Source organism: Hippocampus zosterae, chromosome 19 (genome assembly GCF_025434085.1).
Source record: "Hippocampus zosterae strain Florida chromosome 19, ASM2543408v3, whole genome shotgun sequence".
Lineage (NCBI taxonomy): Eukaryota > Metazoa > Chordata > Actinopteri > Syngnathiformes > Syngnathidae > Hippocampus > Hippocampus zosterae.
The window spans coordinates 10,973,660-10,990,000 of NC_067469.1; the positions used below are offsets into that span (position 1 = coordinate 10,973,660).

General features: G+C 44.8%; 1 protein-coding gene and 1 long non-coding RNA gene across 2 annotated transcripts in view; one reads left to right on the forward strand and one right to left on the reverse strand.

Moving 5' to 3' along the window:
- Window positions 1-375: 375 nt before the first annotated feature.
- nt5dc1 (5'-nucleotidase domain containing 1) overlaps window positions 376-16,341 on the reverse strand; it is a 38,481-nt gene continuing 22,515 nt past the window's right edge. Inside the window, exons 11-13 of the mRNA XM_052052170.1 lie at window positions 10,894-11,067; window positions 5,388-5,553; window positions 376-1,549 (exon numbers count right to left, since the gene is read on the reverse strand). Of these exons, the coding sequence (XP_051908130.1) occupies window positions 1,437-1,549; window positions 5,388-5,553; window positions 10,894-11,067 (453 nt within the window). The 3' untranslated portion in view covers window positions 376-1,436. The remainder of the gene's footprint in view (window positions 1,550-5,387; window positions 5,554-10,893; window positions 11,068-16,341) is intronic.
- The window catches only part of LOC127591940 (uncharacterized), a 13,731-nt gene continuing 8,574 nt past the window's right edge, over window positions 11,185-16,341 (forward strand). Inside the window, exon 1 of the long non-coding RNA XR_007960035.1 lies at window positions 11,185-11,781. This is a non-coding gene — a long non-coding RNA (uncharacterized LOC127591940). The remainder of the gene's footprint in view (window positions 11,782-16,341) is intronic.

Consider the following 16,341-nt stretch of genomic DNA (forward strand, 5'->3'; position numbering starts at 1 on the left):
AGGAGTCATGATGTTGAGGAGTTATGATCGCTATGTTATTTATGAACCTTGAAAATATCTCCACACTGTCCCTTAAATGAAGATATTATTCATAATGGGTAGGATACAGTCAGTAAGCTTTTTTTTTAACATTCAATATCTTTTATTGAAACGGCGTAGTACAGCCTTTTAATAACACTTTCTCACGTTAAGATTTACATTTTCCACAAAACTTTCCGACCGCAACAGACTTGCAACACATTTTGAAAATTTACGAAAATTCATACACCAAAACATTAATTGTAAGAACACTTCAAAATGACAGTGATGGCACATATACCTCTGAAACAAAACCACTTGCAGACAGCCTGGGTTGTGCGAAAGGGAACCACATCATTGAGGTACTCACATCTCATTTATTACATCAATTTGACAGTTGTTAAAACAATCTAACGAGAAAAAAAAATTAAAGAACTACCCTATTTAATACATTACAACATTTCCCACAACTAATTACACTTTGGAAATAGATACACATACAGTGATTCCTTGACTTATTAGACACCCAACTTAAGAGCCAATGTTCGGCCAATATTTTCACCGGGTGATGGACGTAATGATGTGTGTATGTGTTTGTGTGTGTGTGTTCATTGGGCTCACAACAACTCATACAACAAATATTGTCCCTTTGGAGCCTGCTAGCTAAATGCTAACGCACAATGCAAATAGCCACAGACCGGCTACCAAACTAGCCTCAATGTTGCAGCCCTTGTAAACTTTTAAACAATGGATCTTTGAACACAAATGGTGCAGCAAGACATGCGGATGAAAATGAAAAATACTCAAGATATATATTTGCTGTGCAAAGAGAATGACGAAAAATACTGCATCTTACCGATCTTAGCTATGACCATTTTTTTTAGTTTGTATCATTTATGCATTGAACTGCCTGCTGGTGGCTAAGACGTGCATACCATTAGAAATTCATTCAACCAATTAATTAACATATTTGCACATTATGTTATTACAGTATGTTACAATGCTGTACACTAATTTTTTTTCACTTTGAAAAAAACCCAGTGTTTTCAGCAGGGCAGGAAAGCATTAACAGCTTTCCCTGAATTCAATGGGAAAAGATGATTTGAGATACAATGGATTTGAATTTCAAGTGTGGTCACGGAAAACAAACTCGTAAATCAAGGTACTACTGTCGTCAGACACACACCAAAACGAGGTTGTATTCTCACATGGACACTAAACTACAAAACAATATCCGAGAGAGACCTGATTACAGACAGATAATGTATCTTATATTACATTCAACAAGATTTCTGAATGGATCAGTGATGGGGGTGGGGTAATTTGTGCTCCACAAATGGTTTGGGGTTGGAAGAGAATTACGGGATTAAGTGGAGTCACAGACCACAGAGCTGAAGGATGAGTCCTTTTTTAACTTTTCAGGTCAGAATTTTGCATCGCTTGAGCAAAGAATCCGGGGGCCTCGGAAAGTATCCATTTGTGCACTGTTTATCTGGAGAAAACCTCGGAAACTTGTAATCCAGAGGGAGATCTATGAGGAGGATAAATTTGAAGTTATTCAACACATGTGCAGGCTACCTACAGCTATAAAGTCTTACTACGATCAAAAACCGAGAGTAAATAATTAATCGGAACAACAGTGAATCACAAATGTTGACATGGCGAGGAGTGAACTCCATTACACCTGAGACTCACTCGCTAATCACCAACCTGTAGCTCATCAGCTCGTTTGGTCTCAGTGCTTTGGATGTGACCCCAAATGCGCGACAAGGCACAAGCTTGCACTGAGGACTGCTTTGGGCGCCAATTTATCCCATTTCCCATATCCCCGTTCCGAGTCATTGTAAATACATTGCTAATAATATAAATATGGAGATCAATCAGTTCCAAAATATATGTGGACATCTCTACTTCCTGTAGGGCCACTTTAACCTCTTAAAAGATCACAAAACCATTAGCCTTGCCATGGCCGACTAAAAAGATCACGAGGAAATGAGCATCTTACAAGCACTTTCTGTCAGGTCTCGTCTGTTTACTTTAAGAAGTCACCAAGCATTCTGGGACTTCCGGGTAGAGTGAACGCTGGCGCGTTTTGGCTGCCGCTGCTCTCCCACAAACTTTTGTGTTTTACGGTGTTTTTACGCTCGATTGTTTTACTGTTTCGCATGGAATTACGATCATCATCTCACAGTCATTCCACCCAGCCCCCATTCACGCCTGCCTCGCACTCTCAACTCTTCGACTGTTTCGTCCCGGCGTCTCAGCGTCCTACCTGTCAACCTGTCGCTCCTCCATCGACCTGTCAAGGGTCTGCGCCAGTACTCGTTGGCCGAGCTCCTTCGTCTCAATTAACAGTCTTGGTTTTGATCAATTTGTAGATTTTCCCACACACATCAAAGGTCACACCCTGGATCTGATCTGCTGCTCTGGTATTTCCCCCTCCAACTGTACTGCTGATGAACTTCCAATAACGGACCACTTCCTTATCTCATTCAACATTACACTCCAGCTCTCAACTGCCAAATCACCCCGGACCATTGTTTACCGTAATATTAAAGACATTAACATTGACTCTCTCACTGCATGGCTGACCACCCTGACTCCGGACATCGACTCCACTGCTGATAATTTGGTTTTCCAATATAACTCTGGTCTCACCAGCATCCTCAATACGCTCGCCCCTGTCAAGTCCCGCTCTGTCCTTTTTACTCGGTCTGCCCCTTGGTTCACCCTTCATCTACGTTCCTTGAAATCCCAAACCCGGCAGCTTGAGAGACTTTATAGGAAAACCGGCCTCACTGCTCACAAGGACATCTATGCAGCTCAGCTATCCCTCTACAAGGATTCCATCTCTCAAGCAAAATCACATTACTACTCCGGACTCACCTGCTCCAATGCTGGAAATACTAAGACTCTCTTTTCCCTTTGGAACAGAATCACTCAACCTCCTGACTCCCTACCACCTCACTTTTACTCTCGTGACACCTGCAATGCACTTCTCCTCTTTTTTAATGAAAAAATCAACAGAATCCACCAGCATCTGGGCTCCTCTGTACCTTTCCCCTCATCTGACCCTCTCACCCCTTGCAAACTGTTCTCTTCTTTTGAACTCCCCCATCTCTCATTAATTTCAGACCTCATCATTAAATCCAAGACTTCCTCCTGTCAGCTTGATCCCCTCCCCACAGTTCTGGTCAAATCCTGCCTACCCTCTCTGCTTCCCTTCATCTCAGCCATTATCCATTCCTCTCTGTCGACTGGAATTGTTCCTGTGCTCTTCAAAACTGCAGCTGTCCCCCCAATCCTGAAAAAAAACGGTTCAGATCCCAATGACTTCAATAACCTACGCCCCATTTCCCATCTTCCCTTCATCTCGAAAATTCTGGAGAAAACTGTCGCCTCTCAGCTCCACTCCCACCTCACCGACAATAGTCTTTATGAACAATTCCAGTCCGGCTTCCGTCCCCATCACAGTACTGAAACAGCCCTCATAAAAATCACAAACGATCTTCTCATGGCAGCAGACTCTGGCCTTATCTCCATCCTCATCCTCCTTGACCTGAGTGCAGCCTTCGACACAATCTCTCACCCCATCCTCCTCAATAGACTCTCTACCATAGGCATCACCAACACCCCTCTACATTGGTTCCACTCATATCTCACTGGCCGCTCTCAGTTCATTCAACTTGATTCTTTTACTTCACAATCCCTCCCCGTTTCTTCTGGTGTTCCCCAGGGTTCTGTCCTCGGTCCGCTCCTCTTCATTGTCTAACTCCTTCCACTCGGAAACATTTTCCGCAAATTTGGCTTACACTTTCACTGCTTTGCGGATGACACCCAGCTCTATCTCTCCAGCAAACCCGACGCTTCTCTCCCACCATCGTCCCTCTCTCACTGTCTCTCAGAAATCAAATCTTGGTTCACCCACAATTTCCTCAAGCTAAACAGCAATAAAACTGAACTGCTACTCGTCGGTACCAAATCCACTCTAAACAAAGCCGACAGTTTCTCCCTCACAATTGATAATGCCACTATATCTCCTTCCCCCCAGGTGAAGAGTCTGGGTGTCATCCTTGACAGTTCACTATCCTTTCACTCCCACATCAATAACATTACCCGGTCCGCTCATTTCCACCTTCGCAATATAAACCGCCTCCGTCCCTCACTCACTCCGCACACCACCGCTATCCTTGTTCACAGTCTCGTCACTTCCCGTATTGACTACTGCAACTCACTCCTCTTCGGTGTCCATCAAAAATTCCTCCATAAACTTCAACTTGTTCAGAATTCAGCACCCCGGATCATCACGAGAACCCCCTCCTTCCATCATATCACCCCCATCCTCCGACAGCTCCACTGGCTTCCTGTCAAACTTAGAATCAACTTCAAAATACTTCTCTATACATTCAAAGCCATCCATAACCTTGCGCCCCCCTATCTGTCAGATATTCTTCAAATCTCCATTCCCTCTCGCTCACTCAGGTCCTCATCCTCCCTCCACCTTTTTCTACCCTCTGCCCGTCTCAGTACAATGGGGTGCAGAGCCTTCAGTCGCTCTGCCCCCAAACTCTGGAACTCACTTCCTCCCAACATTCGTAATATTGACTCTCTTTCCTTATTCAAAACCCAGCTCAAAACCCACCTATTCAGACTCAGACCTACCCGCCTTAAATCTTTCTTTCTTTATTATTTTATCTGTGTTTTACTATTGGTCTTGGCTGTACAGTGTCCTTGAGTGTTGTGAAAGGCGCTTACAAATGATGTATTATTATTATTAAGATGGCAAACAATGCGTTCGCAGAGGGTTTTCCGTCACCCTAATTGTAATTCATTTACAGTGTTGGATTTTAATCCATAAACGTTAGCTCGACATATTTTTTGCCCTCCAGGAGGTACGCCTGCACCACACGTTGGAAAATCACGCGTCAAACATGGCTACATTAAGCTGTAACGGTGGCCTCCTTGCAGGACCTTGGGAGTGCCAAATTTTTCAAATATGAAATACTGATTGGTTGTCATTTATTTCATTGTATTTATTTATGAAATTTGTGCTGGCCCAATTGGGTCTGAGAATTTTGGGTGGCCCGACACAGTTACGTTGTGGCTGTGAATGTATTGTAGAACCCTGGTTAAATTAGAGTGTGTTCCCAAAAATGTTTTTTTTGTTGAAAAATAAAAACCCCATTCATATTAGTTTTAACATAAATTTACACTTGTTAAGAATGAAACACGACCTAAAACAAATACTGGATAATTAAAAAGGTGTCATACTACCAACTACATTGATGAAGTTTTGACAATGGCTACTTTTCTGAGGCCACTACAGATCGAGACTACTGTCTGCAGCCATTTTTCTTGCTGAAACTTACTTGCTATGTGCTCCACACTAGGAATGGCCATGGTGCTGTATTTGTGAATGCAGTGACAGCACCAGGTCAGTTTCTGGATCTCCTCATCTTCTCCACCACTTTTATGTACATCAACAAAGTAGGAACCCCACTGGTTAGACATCGTGGAAGGTGACTTCATGCTTTCCTGTTGAGACAACATGCAAACCATAAGACATTTTCATTTATCTCTTCATTTCCACACTAACTGGAGAGCCCCCAAAATTTGGAACATGCATTTATTCCCCCCTTGTATAAATCAAAAAAAAAATTGGTAACATCAGGGATGGAAAAATGCAAATTGATATTATGGACAAAAAAAGCACGTTAATAAACCTGCTACAATCACAGCAATGATTATCAAAGCATTTTATTCTCAAAGGTTTTAAATGTTTAAAAAATGTTAAATGGGTGTATATTCATTCTAGGTGTGGGTGATATGGACAAAATTGTTTCAAATAACTACAATATAATCTGATTAACCCATTTTATCCACAAAAGATACACACACATTAAAAAAATAGATACGGTAGATATACACACACACACACACACATGTATATATTAGAGCTGTCAGTTTAGCGCGTTTTTATTTGCATTAATTTAAATGAATTTTAACAGGATTCAATTTTTTCTCGCGAGATTAACGCAGCACACGTCACAGAGGATGTTACGTTGCTCTATAAGGCAGCTCGAGACACCAAAATGGATACTTAAAGAGTTTATGAATGGAAAGTTTACTTTTAAAAAGTTGCCAGACTGTTCCACAGACAAGACACCTGTATGTTTTGCAGTCGTAAACTGAGCTATCATCATACCACGTCAAGTCTGAAATACCACTTAATGGCAAAGCACACAGCTGATGTGAGTACTCCGCCCCCTCATCTAAGACAGACAGCTATGGATCATTTCAAAGCGAAGAAAATGGATAACACGACGAAGAACAAATTTGCTGAAGCCATAGCTAAATGTATGGCTACTGCATGCAAGCCTGTCAACATTGTCCACAGCTCGACTCAAGCTGAAATCACTCGCATTGCAGCTAACGACTCCACTATGGATTGCCAGCAAAAGAGCCTCCATTACAAGCTGTGTACAGAAATTGTACATAGTGGAGAAGGCTAAGGTATACCAAGTGGGAGAAGACACTGTTTCTGGAGAGAAATAAGAGACTAGGTTGATGAGCCTCTGGTGAATAAAGAGCAGGTAGCCTGTCGAATACGATGTATGACACTGACGCGATTGTTACAGTACTTGTTTGGAACTATTTTATGTGGAAAGTTACAGTGTTCCGTGTCCATATAAATAAAGCGGGTGGAGCTTCTCTGTGTTCGTCTGACAGTGACGGTGCGCTGAGGCACGTCGAGAGTTCAGCGGTGCAGTGGTAGCGACCTAGCGAACACACTGAAAATAAATCGTCTCCAGTGTTGTCATCGAACCAATAGTGATGGGAAAATGAAGCCTCGTGAAGCAATGAGGCTTTCCATCCAACTGGTTTGTTCCTGGGCGGAAGCATCACGAGGCTTTAATTGTACTACTGCGCCATCATGTTGAAAATAAATGTCACGACAGTGATTAAAATGATACCAGGGATTTGATGTAGAGGTAAGATCGGGCCAAAAAAATCCAGCCCAGCTTAAATACCCGGCCCGCTGGTATTTAAGCCTGACCCGGCCCGAGCCCGACCAATTAACTTGATTTGCAGGCCCGTGCCCGAAGCAAACCCGACATTTCCTATTTCATTTGTGATGACTCAGGACGAGGAGGGGTGATTTGTGATAACAAATTAAAGCATGTCTTTTCCACAAAATCTAAGTTCAACAAGTCTGTGTAATAATTTACATCCTTTAAACATGTATTTCTGTTTCAGCAGAGGGTACATTAACTGACAATTTTCCATCATTGACGGATTTTTTTTAAGAGTTGTAGGAAAAATTTAAGGCATTCCGTCATTTTGATGGGTTGAAAATTGGGCCATTCACCACAGCAGCAGTACATCCTTAAGAATCGAGCGTGACACTTGATGAGAGAGAAGCGGCGAGACAAAGAAGAACAATGACGGCTGGATCATAGAGACATGAACGAGTTCTTTGAATTGTCATTGCGAGAGTTCAGTATAGTACTTGTTGTGATGAGGCCACTTCAGTTTTTTTTTTTTTTTTTTTGCGAACCACGGTCTCTCGTGGTCAAAACTATTCACGGCCTCGTAACGAACAAAAAAAAAAGTCAGCGAGAGAGAAGCCCGAGCCGACCCACGGGCTCGGGCGGCCCGATCTTACCTCTAGTCAGTGTCACCTGTCAGCTCATTGTCATCCCTGTGTGCCGAATTTATTTAGATTCACCCGCGAAACTATTTGTTGGCGGTGACGTAGGATTCCCGTCTCGCGAGGCTTCGGGCGGAGCAACACGCGTTCCGAGGCATCGGGCGTGGCCACAAGCGTAATTGACACACGCCTCGATGCGCGCTTCGCAGATTTTCTTCCGGTTTACTCGGCACACGCATCAGAGCCTCGGCACAGTCGGGCACATCACTACGAACCAAGTGTAGTCATCCGAAATTATGTCTACACAAAACCGTAGAGAGACTTACACGCAAGAAGGACCAATACAATCAACATAGCCTGACTGCTGTGTTCAAAGCAAACTTGAGAAAAACGAAGTATGCAACCATGGTTTAAGTCCACTATAGGCTAAGTACTCGTTTACCTTAGATGTGCACTTTATGTTATATTGCTGTGTTTTGATTCCATAAAAACAGCTGTTAAAGCAGCTATTGTGTGACAAAATATTTTTTTCACTGTTGTTGATGGACAGTAATATTGTGTGAGAGATTGTGTGAATAACTCCTACAAGTGAAAAATGTTCATGTAAAATTGAAAATCGAAATTGTTACTTCAGTAAATATTTACACATATACACATAGAAAACTGATTCATGATTCCCTGTTGATGAGAGCATTAAAATGGGGAAAAATAGGACAAAAAATATCAAAGAAAATTCAGAAACGATGAAACATGCGTGAGTGATAACGATTAATTTTTTAGTTCATTTGAGTTAATTATGACAGTTGCATTTTTAATTCGATTAATTATTATGTGTCTCTTTGACAATATAGGCCCTGCCGACCCAAGGCGTATATAAACACATCTCAAGTCGCCCCACCCCCCACCCCAACCCACTAGAGCAGAGGTGGGCAAACTACGGCCCGCGGGCCAGATCCGGCCCGTTGGTCTTTTTAATAATCCGGCCCACTGAAGGTTGGTCCACAATTAAGGTACGATGAGGGGGGGGGGGGTCTTATCGACCACCTTGGACCTCTGTATCGCTCTGTTCTGTACTGTTCTGGTCACAACCCATCTGCAGCAATGCACAGGCTAAAATAGGTAATCAACAACACTGTTGTCTTTTTAAAAAGTATATTAATACAGTACGTTCATGCTTTTTTTCTGTTGATGTTTGATATGGACTGTCACCAAATGCACCTTTTTAATGTACCATAGCATGTGCTGACCTGGCCCTTCTGTCAAATTTTAAAAGTCAATGCGGCCCCCCAGCCAAAAAGTTTGCCCACCCCTGCACTAGAGTGTACTGGAAGATCTGACGCAACTTCTGACTGAAGGATCAGGTTTGACTGCAGTGTGAATCATTTTTTTTAAATGGCCAGCAGATGACAGAGGTTGTGAAATCAGCCAGAATTCTGTTTCAGAAGTAGTACATGCAAGATGGTGGAGAACCAGCCTGTGTAGACTGGGCATGCATGTGGAAAAAACATGGAGACAGTAAAGCTGGACAGATGATCCTCGCGGGGTTTGTTTTTTGGGGTGCGGGGGGCAAAAAATAAAGCTCCTGTCTCAAAATGACGATGGCTTTCGTTGAGAGAAAGACACGTCATTTAGAAAAAAACTTGACAAGCAGCCATCATGTGGCCTTCCTCATGGGTACGGCAGCCATGCCTAACTGTGCGTTCCCCCTGAAACCTCCTTGATCATAGCGATGAATATGCTGAATATGTGCTGGATCCAGCCAGATCCACATATGTCTGGTGAGAGATGAAAAGGAAGCAGCAGGAGAGCCTTCGCCCCTAGGAACGAGCAGGTATGCGCTAACTGGCTGGCAAGTTCCCCTTTGTCAATCATGCTTATTACATATGTGGACGAATAAATGCGGGTTTTATGTGCAGTAGTCGGACTTCCCTAGTTTCATTCTTTGTTATTGGCATTGGTGCAAAAAAAAAAAAAAAACATCTGTCAGCTCTGCAAAACACTGCTGCCCATTTCATTTCTTCAGTCAATTGTATTCTGAGAAATAAGGAATAAATGAAAGCTGTGTATGTGTGTGAGGGTGGGTGAGAGAGAGACAGAGAGAGAGAGAGAGAGAGAGAGAGAGAACGAGCAAATGTAAGCCGCATGTGGGTGCGTCAGAGAGACGAAGAGATGGAGTAATGTCACAATCAGTGACAATAGCAAAAATATGGCAACAATAAGAAAAAAAAAGGTAATTGTAGATTGCGCATCCAGGCGACGCCGCTTGTGTTGGTGTAAAGGTGAATAAAAGTATTCATTTCAGACTGCAGCATTAAAATATATCATATGTTCCAATTGTTTCTGTTTTTATAATGTACTTGTCATGCATGTGGACGTGGTAGGGATCATTCAGGCTCGCAACCAAAAACCATCCACTTCACAGCAACCCATAAACAGTGCCTGCATGGCTGGTTTCTGACCAGCCAGCTGACTTTCTGCAACTCCTTCAAACCGACAAGCTCCCACCACTAAAAAGGCCAGACCACAAAGAAAATGCTGGGTTTGCTTGCGGCAAGCAACAAAGTAGAATGTGGTGTGAAACAAGAAAATGTTTTTTTCTTTCTACCACACACATGCACGCACACCCCCACCCCACACCCACACGGTTTCTGTGTGTGTGTGTGTGTGTGTGTGTATAATTTGTAGGGTCTAGGACGTGCGAATATACGCGCACATGCACACAGTCACACACTCAACTCAATCACTCCTGTCCATACTTCAGTTCAATCGTATGTAAAAAATCAACAGTTCGTTTGCAACGAAAATCCCTTTTTGTCGTGTTGCTTATATTGCTTTGCAGAAGGAAATTATTTCGATATTTGAACCTATTAAAAAAAAGAAGAAAAAAGAAGGGTTCAAGTCTAAGGTACCGTATGCTTGAAATAATTTTCCAAAATTGCTTGTCTGTTTTTTCCCCCCAAAAAATTAGAATTTTGATCAAATGTACTGTATATTCAAATGCTGACTGGTAATAAAATGGAAAAAGATCGACATGTCTTTTTTTTCCCTGATGGGTTCTAATGTTTCTTTTGGTCACTCTGATGAACTTGTGCAGTATGTTTTCACCCTGAAAAAATCTGAAAATGCAAAATTAAATTAGGAAGACTCTTGCAACACAAATAAATCTGAATTGATTTCTGAATTGATTATATGGCAGTCAATGACATGAAAATAAAAGACCATACCTCAAATTTTCCCTTTTTCTCCTGAGGCTCCACTTGGGCCTCATTTGATTTTGCTGCATCACTCTGGGGGACACCTTCCCCCTCCATTTCCTCCACAATCATTACTGTTTCCCATTTTGCAAAGCTGCAAGCAGGAAACATGTCCGACCTCATGCTATCTCCAAAATACACAACCTACAGGGTCAGCAAAAAAAGGACATGGAAATGTGAAAAGACATCTGGCACATGATAGCACCTGAAAGACCGCAAACAAGTTCAAACAAGTCACATTCCATGAATTGAGCTGCAGGCATACGACACTCAATGATTAACAGCTCATGAAAGATGTCGTCTTTTTTTTCCTCAAACAGAAGGTGAAATCAAGTGAGCATGGTTTGAATTTTGAATTTTTGTTGATTTTGTTATTTGCCAATGTGAAAAAAACAATCAAACATAGCGATTACTTTGGCAGCCATTGGCAAGAGCTCTTCAAGAGCTTTGCTTTTTGATGTTTTTGTCTTTGGTTTGATCATATGATGTTTGTTGTCCTTCGCGTGGACTGTTTTCAGCATTTTCATCACGACATTCGTCAAAGGAGAAGAATCTGTGCTTGGTGGTTGCGCCTTATCGGCAGCACCTGTGTACCAGCACTGATTTTGATTGGGAGGAACATCGGTGATATTTGACTGTCGTCGCTGGACAGCTTGTGTTTTTTGCACCTGTAATGGGCAGCATTTTTCGTACAGTTTTGTTCAGTGGAGATGCCGTCGCTGCTGGAGTAGTCTGCGTTGGTGCGGCTGGATGGATGGCTTGCGGAGGCGAGGATTAGGAGAGAGTGATGTCAGCGCGGAGCGAGGATGCGTATTTGGAAATGAGAGTCGCCGCTTGGAATTGAAGTGGACATGAGAAGTGAAACAATCTCTTTTTTCGTCAATGGACGCTACAGCTTTTTGTTTACTTTCAAACTTAGCTTGTAGCCGACTTGCACATTTTGAGCATGACGTCTCTGATCAACTGATGAAAGTACAATTTGATTCTCTCTTCTTTCATCTACAACTGCTTCAAACAACAAAGCGTATGCAGGAGAAGTGGTTAAGATTGCATGACTGTAATGTGTTGTTATATTATTTAATTTTATGTTAACTATTCTGTAAAGGGCTTTGTTACAGCTGCAGCTATTGTGAAAGCACAATAATAAGAACGATGCATTATTTGTGCATGCGTGCGTATGCGTGTGTGTGTGTATACATTATATATACATACATACATGCTGATTTATATAGCGCTTTCACATCAGTATATACAAATAAAATTCTTTGTCTCACCCCTCGGGTGCACAACCTACACCTGTCTGGTGTGATATATCTGGGTCTCAATGGCTCTGGTGCTCAGGGCCTGCTCCTGAGCAGCCAGGATGAGTGCCTCTATGCTGTCCTTTAGGCCAGCCCTCTCTAGCCACTGATAGGACTTCTTGAGATCAGCCACTTCAGTTATGGTCTGGTGGTACATCCCGTGTAAGGGCTTGTCCTCCCACGATGGTCCCTCTTCCAGCACCTCATCCTCTGTTCCCCATTGTCTGAGACATTCTCTGAATACGTCATCCGTTGGAGCCTTCTCCTTGATATATTCATGGAGCTTGGATGTTTCATCCTGGACAGTGGCTCTCACACTCACTTGTCCCCAGCCTCCTTCATTCGGCTTGCGTACAGTCTCAATGTGCTGGATTTGGGATGGAGAGTGAGAGGAGGTGACTGATCATAGCTCCATTTCTGAGGCGGTATCCATAGCCTGTCTTGGTGATTACTTGGCTTAGGGGGTTCAGTCCTATGCAGAACAGCAGTGGGGAGAGTGCATCCCCTTGGTATATGCCACATTTGATAGACACTTGGGTAAGTGGCCTGGCATTGGCTTCAAGTGTGGTTTTCCACATCCTCATCGAGTTCGCAACGAAGGCTCTTATGGTCGTGTTCACCTTGTACAACTCCAAGCATTCAGTGATCCATATATGTGACATCGAGTCATAGGCTTTCTTGTAATCAATCCAGGCTGTGCACGGGTTGGTATGCCAGAACCTGCAGTCTTGTGCGACTGTTCTGTCAACCAGGAGCTGATGTTTGGCTGCTCTGGTATCTCTACCAATGCCCTTCTGTGCTTCACTCATGTATTGGTGCTTTCATTCTCGCCATGATCTTAGCTCTTCGGTCAGTTGCTGCCTCGCTCAGCATTTCATTCATTGGGGCTGGCCTCCCAATCTCATCATCTGCATTCCTTGGGGCTTGCCTCCCAATCTCTGGTATGAATGACCTCCTCCTGTGATCTGGCAGCCTGGGGCTGGAACCTGCGTTGTACCTCATCAATCTCAAGTTGTGACAGCAGTTGCTGTTTGTGGATGTTGGAACACTGAGCTACTCGTTGTTTCGTAGTCAACCGTGACTGTGGGTTTCGAAGTAACCATTTAGCCCACATTCTCTGCATGTAACCCCTCTGACTAGGGTTGCTTGAGTAGTAGCATTCCAACAGAGCCATGTTGTCGCATCTCGCCCATCTCCACTTTGTTCCAGTCGCCCATTTTTCATCAAGTTGCTCTGGTTCCCCAGCACCTGACGCAGACCTTGTTTGGCCGGGCGACGTCTAAGCCGGCATGTCATTCGTTTTATTGTCTCTCACTAGCGTGAAGGATCTTGCCCAAGGACCCACACTGGATGGTGTTATGTGCTCCTTTTTTTGCCCCAAGTGGGAATTGAACCACCGTCTCCCGTACGCCAAATTGATGCTTTACCAACTGAGCTATCCAGCCACTTCAGAAAAAACACACCAAAAAAAACATATATCTCATATACATACAGTATTTATATATATATATATATATATATATATTCAGGGAAGAAAACTACACCTTCTTCTTGCAGGGTCGGCCGCAGAAGGAACCGCGCCAGCATGGCGTGGGCTTCGCAGTGAGGAACTCACTGCTCCACGCAGTGGAAACACCGACCGGCGGCACGTCCCGTCTCCTCTCCCTGCGCATGAAGACCACAGCAGGGTATGCCAACATCATCTCAGCCTACGCCCCCACCCTGAGGTCCTCCCCAGAAGCCAAGGATGAGTTCTACGAAACTCTCGAAAATGAAGTGAGACGTATCCCCAAGACCGAACTCCTGATTCTCGGCGACTTCAACGCACGTGTGGGGGCCGATTGGCAGGCTTGGCCCTCTTGCCTCGGCCCACATGGAGTTGGCCGACTGAACGAGAATGGCCAACGCCTCCTCGAGCTGTGCTGCCACCACAGCCTCTGTATCACCAACACCTTCTTCGCAGGCAATGACCGCCACAAGGTGTCCTGGAGGCACCCTAGATCCCACCATTGGCACCAGCTAGACCTAGCAATTACAAGAAGATCCAGCCTGAACGCCATCCTCCACACGAGGAGCTACCACAGCGCAGACTGCGACACCGACCACGCCCTAATCGCCAGTAAGGTGAGGCTGCAGCCTCGCAGAATCCACCACGCCAAGACCAAGTGCAAGCCGCGCATAAACACCTGTGGCACTGCCCACCCGGAAAAGGTGAGCTGCTTCTCCACTACATTAAGAGATAAGCTGAAAGAGAAATATGACAACACCACAGAAGACCCCGTCCATCTCTGGGACCAGCTCAGAAACGCCATCTACGACTCCGCAATGCTCGCCTTTGGGAAGAGAGTGCGGAAAAACGCAGACTGGTTCGAGGCGCACTGGCTAGAAATGGAGCCTGCAACAGGAGCCAAGAGAAAGGCAATGCTTGAGCACAAGAACAACCCCTGCCCCAACACCCGAGACACCCTCCGTGCTGCCAGGAGTAAAGCCCAGCGGTCAGCCCGCCGTTGTGCTAACAAATACTGGCAGGACCTCTGCATGGAGATCCAGTCAGCTGCTGACCAGGGCAGGACCAGGAGCATGTATGAGGGGATCAAAACGGCAACGGGTCCATCATGCAACAAAACCGTCCCTCTCAAGTCCAAGACCGGTCACACGATCCAAGACCAAAGCAGGCAAATGGACAGGTGGGTTGAGCACTACCTAGAGCTATATGCAACTCAAAACACCGTCGCAGGAGCAGCCCTTGACTCAGCCACTCACGCTCATGCGTCCAGTACAGGACCTAATCCCCCCCTACGCGTCGACCATCGCCTTTCGAGACGAGGATGCTATATATATATATATATATATATATATATATATATATATATAAAATCCAAAATAATAAATAAAGCCTCATCTCACCCCTCGGGTGGTGTCCGTCCCTCATTCGGCGCGGGTCCTCTACCAGAGGCCAGGAAGCTTGAGGGTTCTGCGCAGTATCCTTGCTGTTCCCAGCACTGCACATTTCAGGACTGAGATGTCCGATGTTGTTCCCGGGATCTGTTGCAACCACTCATCTAGTTTGGGGGTCACTGCCCCGAGTGCTCCGACCACGACAGGCACGACTGTCACCTTTACCTTCCAGGCTCTCTCCAGCTCCTCTCTGAGCCCTTGGTATTTCTCGAGTTTCTCATGTTCCTTCTTCCTGATGTTTCCATCACTTGGGACCGCTACATCCACTACAACGGCTTTCCTCTGCCCTTTATCTATGATCACGATATCTGGTTGGTTCGCCATTACCATCCTGTCAGTCTGGATCTGGAAGTCCCACAGGATCTTCACTCTGTCATTCTCCACCACCTTCGGAGGTGTTTCCCATTTTGACCTTGGGGTTTCCAGTCCATACTCCGCACAGATGTTTCGGTAGACTATGCCAGCCACCTGGTTATGGCGTTCCTTGTAGGCTTTCCCTGCCAGCATCTTACACCCTGCAGTTATGTGTTGGATCGTCTCAGGTGCCTCTTTGCACAACCTACACCTTGGGTCTTGTCTGGTGTGGTATATCTGGGCCTCGATGGCTCTGGTGCTCAAGGCCTGCTCCTGAGCAGCCAGGATGAGTGCCTCTGTGCTGTCCTTCAGGCCAGCCCTCTCTAGCCACTGATAGGACTTCTTGAGATCAGCCACTTCAGTTATGGTCCGGTGGTACATCCCGTGTAGGGGCTTGTCCTCCCACGATGGTCCCTCTTCCAGCGCCTCATCCTCTGTTCCCCATTGTCTGAGACATTCTCTGAGTACGTCATCCGTTGGAGCCTTCTCCTTGATGTATTCATGGAGCTTGGATGTTTCATCCTGGACAGTGGCTCTCTCACTCACTAGTCCCCCGCCTCCTTCCTTTCGGCTTGCGTACAGTCTCAGGGTGCTGGATTTGGGATGGAACCCTCCATGCATGGTTAGGAGCTTTCGGGTCTTAACGTCCGTGGTCTGAATCTCTTCCTTTGGCCACCTTATTATTCCTGCAGGGTATCTGATCACGGGCAGGGCATAGCTGTTTATTGCCCGGGTCTTATTCTTGCCATTGAGCTGGCTTCTTAGGACTTGCCTCACTCGCTGGAGGTATTTGGCCGTAGCCGCT